The sequence below is a fragment of the Mus caroli genome, chromosome 11 (genome assembly GCF_900094665.2).
Source record: "Mus caroli chromosome 11, CAROLI_EIJ_v1.1, whole genome shotgun sequence".
In the NCBI taxonomy this organism is placed as follows: domain Eukaryota; kingdom Metazoa; phylum Chordata; class Mammalia; order Rodentia; family Muridae; genus Mus; species Mus caroli.
The window spans coordinates 110879949-110887980 of record NC_034580.1 but is presented as its reverse complement, the minus strand read 5'-3'; the positions used below and the strand labels follow the sequence as shown (position 1 = coordinate 110887980).

At 46.0% G+C, this 8032-nt stretch overlaps 1 protein-coding gene across 1 annotated transcript; it reads left to right on the top strand.

Moving 5' to 3' along the window:
* The first annotated feature begins 2177 nt into the window (after nt 1-2177).
* On the top strand, nt 2178-8019 carry LOC110305424 (CMRF35-like molecule 3). Its single transcript, XM_021177396.2, has 4 exons — nt 2178-2307; nt 4470-4811; nt 5827-6004; nt 7793-8019. Exons 1-4 carry the CDS (start codon nt 2268-2270, stop codon nt 7983-7985), a joined length of 753 nt encoding a protein of 250 aa, XP_021033055.1. The 5' UTR covers nt 2178-2267; the 3' UTR covers nt 7986-8019.
* The last annotated feature ends 13 nt before the right edge of the window (nt 8020-8032 follow it).

Here is an 8032-nt window from a genome sequence, read left to right as displayed (position 1 = left end):
GAAGGAAGGAAGGAAGGAAGGAAGGAAGGAAGGAAGGAAGGAAGGAAGGAAGGAAGGAAGGAAGGAAGGAGAGACAGCAAGGGAGACAAGGGACTATAATAGCAATGAAAATGACCAAAATTCATTATATATACCTGTGATGCCATATATGAATTTTTAAATAATGAAATAAAAATTGAAAGAGGAATGTTTTTTCTCTGTGCAGCCTGACCTTATTCTTTCTGGGATTTGTAATGGTGCATACACACACGCACATGCACACACACACACCTATGATGGCATGGCACAGGTGTGAAAGAGAACAATTTTATAAAGTCAGTTGTCTCCTTCAACCATTACTTGGGTTCCAGGGGTAGAAGGGGAGGGGTTAGGTTTCTTTCTACTCAAGGAGTCATCCCGCTGCTGACTTATTTTTCTAGATTCCCCCTCTACCTTTTGTTAATTTCCTCAGCTTCTTCCTACTTTTGACACTTAAGATAAAGTGGGTCAGGTCTCAGAAAGATGCCAACTGAATGGTTGGTGCCAAGTGTGGGGAGGAGCAAAGGATGGAAGCCAAGATTCTGTAGGGGGAAGTGAGGGAAGGAAGCTGAGATTCTAGAGTAGGAAGGGAAGAACAGAAGCAGAGATTCTGCAGCTGACTTGGGCCTGAGCATCACTGGATGCCTGAGATGGTAGCCATGAGACTCCCAGGGGACCATGGGATGAGCTTATTTTTTGTAATTAATATTTTTTTTTGTATCTTTGGGTGCTTTGCCTGCCTGTTTGACTGTGTGCTGTGTGTGAGCCTGGTGCTCACACAGGTCCAAAGAAGCCATCGAAAGGGAGATACAGATGCTTGTGAGCTGCTCTATAAATGCTGGGAACCAAACCGGGTCCAAAGGAAAAGCATCAGGCTCCTAAACTGCTACACCATCTCTCCAGTTCCTGGAGTGTTTTCCAAAAATATTCATCATCATCATCATGATGTTAAAGTTGTGTGTACCTGTATGTGGGTATGTGCATAAGAGTGCAAGTGTCCCTGTTGTCCTACAATGGGTGCCAATTCTAGGTTGGATGCCACCTGGGGTGGATGCTAAGAACTGACCTCAGGTCCTCTGCAAGGACAGAACCTATTATATATATATATTTGCTTATTTCATGTGTGTGTGTCTTATGTCTGCATGCATGTCTGTGTAGCATGTGCAAGCCCAGTGCCCCACACTGGGTTATATACGGGGTTGGTTGTACCTCTTAATTCAAACTTTTCTGTGCACACCCTCACAGTCGTATCTACAGGTGAGTCTCCTGGGTGACTTCAGGTCCAGTCAAGTTGACAATGAAGATTAGAGATCATAAGCATTCCGTGTGTGTGTGTCCATTTATAAATTTCTTCCCATGAAAATTTGATACCAAAGATACAGCATACCTATATTTTTCTACACTTGCAAGCTTGTGTTCTACAGCAAAACTCTGTCTCATAGAAACAGAAGCAGGGATTGTGGATTCAGGTCAGTGGGTAGAGTGCTTGCCCAGCACTCTTGAAACCACAGTTTGAGTCTTCAGCCCCTCATAAAACCGAGCATGCTGGGGAATACCTGTAACCCCAGCACTTTGATATTGGAAAAAGGAAAATGAGAAGTTCAAGGCCAGCTTGGGCTCCATGAGACCTCTCCTCAAGCCCACACTCTCTCTCTTTCTCTGAGCCAATGCCTGAGGCCCTAGTAGCCATTGTGGTAGATGCCCCTGGAATGCTCTGAAGCACATAGCTAGATAAATCCCTGCTGCCCCAGGCTGAGCNTTCAGCAATGCCCTCTGCCAANCAGGGCTTANCCTAGGCTACTGNGATGGGCTTAGCCTGTGCTGCCTTGTGCTCCCTTGCTACTGAAGTTATCCTGCCTTTGATTGCTCTCCTCTGCTAGGATCCCCTACAGCTCAGTTACCTCCCAGGTAAGGGGTTTGCTGTATCCCATCCTTTCTGTCTGTCTCTGCCGATCTGTGTGTCTGCATCTCTTCTCATGGTTCCCATCTGTCTTTCAAGTTTATGTCTCACATTGCATTTTTCAGTAGAGGAAGTTCCCTGTTTACCCAGCTGTCCCTCACGTGTCNTGACTTGGTCNTCTCAAAGATTGGCATCATCTTTCTTCCAGTATGCAAAATTGAGAAGTTTTGTCAAGGAAGTTACTGAGAGAAGTGAACGAGAGAGACCTAAAGGAAACTCAAGCTGAGCTGCAAGTCCTCACAGGGTGCTGTCGTCTGTCGCCACCAAGGACAGGAGAGGAGACAAGACCATGTGGCAGTTCCCTGCTCTGCTTCTCCTCTTCCTCCCAGGTAAGTAGCAGGGGCTTTAGAGACTTCCATGCCAGTGGTGAGGGCGACAGAGACGGTCTGCTCTGGCTTAGGGAAACCTGGCTGATCCATTCACCAGCTGCTTACCCCCAAAATAAAAGGCAAGGTTTTCTGGCATCTGATGGATTCTGTGGGTATTGCAGAAAAAAACAAAACCAAAATCAATTTAAAAAATAAAACAAATAAAAGCCCAAAACAAACCTTTCAATGTGTTTCTCATCCCTAGCTGCTCCACGAAAGCCGAGGAGTGAGTGGATGAACTAATTTTTTTCAAAATGTATTTTGGGGTTCATGTTTGGCACATGCAGCCTAGGATGCCCCTGAACTTGTGATCCTCCGGACTCCACCCTCTGAGTGCTGGGATTTCTAGCATGCAGCTCTATCTCCAGTTCCATTGTGAGCTTTAGTTGACACAGTAATGAATTCTTACAGGGGCTGGACGTGGTGGTGATCGCCTTTAATGCCTTTAAGTTCCATGGGGTGTTTTGAAATAGTCAGTTGTCAGACATGTTTTTCATCTCTCTTATACAACACTAAAAGTTCTCATTCCCATCAAATGACAGACACCCCTGTGTCCCAACAGCTCTCCTCTACGCTACAAGCACACTCCTGTCTTCCCTAATAACCCTTCCCAGGCTGATGACCTCTATTTTGTTTTCTACTCCTTTGAGGTTTACTTTTGGTCTTTTGAGAAGAAAATGTGCCTCTGTGGTGTACGTATATCTAAAGGGTTGTGTGTATGTCTCTCCGTGTGTGTGCACACACGTGCACACACGTGCATGTGCTCTTGGGTGCACACATACATGTGGAGATTGACACTGGGTCGCTTTCTCTATCACTCTCCACCTTGTTTGTTCAGACATGGCCTCCTGCTGCTCCTGAGCTCACAGATTGAGCCCATCTGGCCCGTGATCTCCAGGATCCCCCTGTCTTTGGAGTTACAGGCACCCCCACCTCACCTGGGTTTTCTTCCACGTGTTCTGGGGATCCAAACTCTGATTACGCAGAAACACTTCCCAGACGGGTCTGTCTCCCTGGCTCCCTAGCCACAGAGAGTAACTTTTTAGCTTTCACACATCAGTAGGAATGTGTGGCTGCATTTTCTTGTATCTGATTTATTTCAGTTCCTCCAGTCTCTCCCGTGGGCTGCAAATGACGGAACTCAATCCCTTCACCATGATTCTCCATTACATTCATGCACCACCATCCGCTATCTGGTCACCTGCATCTATGTGACTCTGTGCCATGGCTACTGTGAACACTGCCATAGTAAACACAAGGGGAGATGTCTTTTCCACATACTCATTTCATGTCTCTGGGCTGCGTGTTTGCATTCTGTTACTGTGATAAAGACCATGATCAACAAAAAAACCTCGGAGAGTAAAAGGCTTATTTGGCTTAAAGATCCAGATCACCCTCCATCATGGAGGGAAGCCAGAGAGGGAGCCCAAGCAGGGCAGAAAGCTGGAGGCAGGAACTGAAGCTGAGAGCATGGGAGAGTGTTGCTTGCTGGCTTACTCCTCATGGCTTATTCAGCGTGTTCTCTTATATTGTGGTACCACCCACAGAGGACTGGACCTTCCTATGTCAAGAAAATGTCCCCCAGACTTGCCTAGGCCTGATGCAGATGGTTTCTCAGTTGATGTTCTTTCTTTTTGTTTGCTTCTGTATGGAGTTGGTGTCAGGATTATAAAAGCCCAACCAGTCCAGACTATGCCCCCTCTGGGACTGCTGAGTTATGTGACAGTCTTATGCTAGTTTTCTGAGAAACTCCACACCATTTCCCATAAAGTCTAATATCCAATCCAACACACAGTGTGTGAGACATCCTCTGTCCCACACACACCAACAATTGTTATATTTTGTCTTTTTTGGTAATAACCATTCAAACTGAGGTATGATGATATTTGTGATTTTCATTTGTATCAATCTCCCTGCCAATTAGTGAAATTGAAAATTCATCTGTATATTTCTTTCTAATTTTTTTCTTTTGAAGCTTCAACATATAGGATAGCGATGCTGATCTGCCTTGGGAAAAGGGAAGCCCTTCACTGGTTTTTATTCAGCTCATGAACTCTACTTGGCACAGTAGAGTTTCACCCTTGGAGGAGGAGATCAGTGGTCCGTGTGTTTGTGTTTTCCAGGCTGCTGCACTGCTCAGGATTCAGTCACAGGTCCAGNGGAGGTGAGCGGTCAGGAGCAGGGCTCCTTGACAGTGCAGTGCAGATATGACTCAGGCTGGAAGGATTACAACAAGTACTGGTGCCGAGGAGCTCATTGGAAATCATGTGAGATTCTCGTTGAAACTGATGCATCAGAGCAGTTGGTAAAGGAAAACCGTGTGTCCATCAGGGACGACCAGACAGACTTCATCTTCACAGTGACCATGGAAGACCTGAGAATGAGCGATTCTGACATTTACTGGTGTGGAATTACGAAATCTGGATATGATCCCATGTTTAAAGTTAACGTGAACATTGACCCAGGTAAGAAAAATTCCGAAAAATCCTGGTGAAGGATCAAGGATCCTTGTAAAAGTCTTACTAGAAAAAAAAAGTCTACTATATTTGTCCTGGCAAGAAAGAGGGTAAGGTGGGGAACCCTTGTCTCCTTGTATGCCTGTCTTAGATAGTCTCATTCCTACAGATCTGGGAATTGAACTCAGAATCTCACCTGTGCTAGCCAAGCACTTTGCCACTTAGCTAAAGTCTCTTCCTGAGACCCCGCTGCCCCCTTTAACATAACATAAAGGAGGCTGCAGAACCTTTAATTCTGGGCAAGATTGAGTAACAAGGATGAGGTTTATGTCTTGCTTTCAACAACTACAACAAAGAAAACAGACAAAATTGGAGCTGGAGAGACAGCTCAGAGATTACGAACTCTGGTTGCTGTTCCAGAGGACTGGATTTCCTTCTCAGCATCTACATGGTAGCTTGCAGTCATCTGTAATTCAGTTTCAATGGATCTGACAGCCTCTTCTGGCCTTCATGGGCACTGCAAGCACAGGGTGCTCTTAGAAGATACAAGGCAGCACCCATACACATACATATACATGAATTAAAATAAAATAAAATAAAATAGACAAAATATACAAAATCAAAGTGTTTCTGCATATTGTGCACCAGAGAGTAATGAGACAGTACACTCTGAAGGAATTGAGTATTAAAGGGGAGCTGTTTCTTTTCTCTGCATATCATTTTTTTTTAAAAGAATGAAAGTGTTAGGCATGGTAGTGCACACCTTTAATACCAGCACTAGGAAGGCAGATCTCTGAGTTTGAGGCCAGCCTGGTCCATGGAGTGAGGCCCAAATGATCTGGGGCTACACAAAGAAACCCTGTATCAAAGATTAATTAATTAATTAATTAGTTAATAAAGTAAGTTCTGGATGGTGCCTGGAAGTTGAGCTTCTTAATTCCTAGGGAAAGAACTTAAGGCCATACCCAGAGCTGTACTATTTATAGGAAGACTGAACCATGTTCTCTTGAATATTTTGTTCCAGAAATTTCAACTACAATGATGACGACGACTTCCACAGTTCTGACATCCACAGTTCTGGCATCCACAGTTCTAACATCCACACTTCTGACATCCACAGTTCTGACATCCACACCACCAACCACGGAGAGCACTGGCACAGAGAACATTGGCCAGGTGACTCAGAACACTCTCTTCATCTGGTAAGCAGAGCTGCACCCTGGCAGCTCCTTCCCACTGGGCTGACCCTGGGACCTCTTCCCTGGGAGGGGCTCCAGATAGAACACAAAATGCCCAGGAATCCTGGGATTCAGGAAAGCCAATCTAAGTGTATTCCAAGCGTTACTTAACATGGCTATATTCTTTTATCTGAATACCAAATTAGCCTGTCCATATGGGAATTTTATTTGCTAACCTCAGTACCTATCCTGTAGAAACACTAGGGCTGGTAGATTCTCATGAAAGCCTGAGGTGGGCTCCCCAGTCCTTTCACCTTTTAGTACACCAAGGCTCCCCTTCTAAGCCTCAGCTGCAGAAGGTAACATCTTCACCTGAGTGACAGGACAGACTGAGCACAGCTATTGTGTCTCCCCTGTGTGTCCCCCAGTGGGCAGGACAGAGGGCCACAGTTGGGTCTCCACTGAGATAGAAGAGATCCCTCTCTCATCAGCTTCTGGTTCCAGCCTATCATTAAATCTCCTTGTTCGTATCCAACTGTGCCAAGAACCAGTTGGGGGTGGGGAGTTTCCATAGTGCAGGGGAGGAGTGGGAAATTGAGGACTGTGGTGTGCCTGGATGATGCCTGTCATTCTTGAAGGTGTCCAGAGGATTTCCCTGCAGTGTAGAGCTACCTTTTCCTAATTTCATCATGGCCTGTTGGGGTCAAGTCTCCAGTTCAAGGACACAGATAATACACAAGCTACATTAAAGCATAAGCCACCTCTCTATTTTTCCCTCAGAATTGTCCCTCAGGTCTCATCCAGTCCCCTGTCCTTTCTACTGTGTTCTTTCTGCTCCATGAATTTTAAGTAAGACAAACATGTTTCAAAGCCTCCCACCTCATAGGCTCTCTCATGGATTTTTTAAAAATAAAATTCTTTCTCTGTTAGGGCATTGGAAGTGTTTTTATTGTTTGTTTTGTAAGTGGATGAAAACGTAGTTATGAATTGACAGAGGGTTCCAGTTTCCAGAAATGTAGAGTCCAGTAGACTGTGAAACACGGAGAGACCTCAGTCCTCGGAAACATTTTGGAATACTCAATGTCATGGTCTGCCAAGTTTCTGCCAAGTGTCAGATCTCGTATCTTCTAGAATATGTTGGGCTAGATTGTGACTCACAGAGTATCTGCAATTGTAGATGCCTCCTTCCTATGAGCTGAGGATGGTCTCCTGCTGTGCCCAAGGAGAAGCCAAGGATAGCCCAAGGAGGGAGATGGAGACCTGGGCAGGGAAGACAGGATGGCAGGGAGGTGGGGAATGGTGCTTAATACTGTCAGGTCCTCATTGTGCCTCAGGGTATAATAAAGGGACACAAAGAGCTGCAATAGCACTGTCAATTCACTGACAGAGTATAGCAGCCATCACCCATTTCTAGATGGAATGAGCCCCAAGCCTCCTAACACACGGGCGGGCACTGATGAGGTGGTTGGGGTCATCCTGGTGAAGAATGTAGCAGAGGCCAAGGTCAAAGACCAGGAGCAGTGACACCTTCAGACTGGCAGGAATGGAAAGTAGATGAGGAGGATTTCTGGGAGTCTAGACAAACTAAGAGGATGGTGGTCAAATGGAAAGGAGGGATATCAGGGAGAGCTTCCCCAGATGAGGGCTTATCCTGCAGGCAGTATGACCAGCCATGCACTTGCAGGGAGACAGACCTAGTGGCATCCCAGCCTTGACCTTATCTGGCCCTTGAAGGCTGGGATATGGGCACCAGGAAGGCTGAGCCCTCTATGCCAGGTGGTGGCTTACTCCTGCCTCCTTTTTTTCCTGCAGGTCCCTGCTGAGCAGCATCTCCTTCCTGCTGATGGTCTTTGTGGTGGTTCCCCTCCTCCTGAGCATGCTCAGTGCTGTTCTCTGGGTGAACAGGCCTCAGAGACACTATGGGGGAGGTGAAATTGGCCTGGTGAACACCCATAGATCTGATGCCCAGGATGGAGAGAAACACTTCCCAGGATATGAAAAATAATCTCTCTCCCTCTCCCTCTCCCTCTCCCTCTCCCTCTCCCTCTCCCT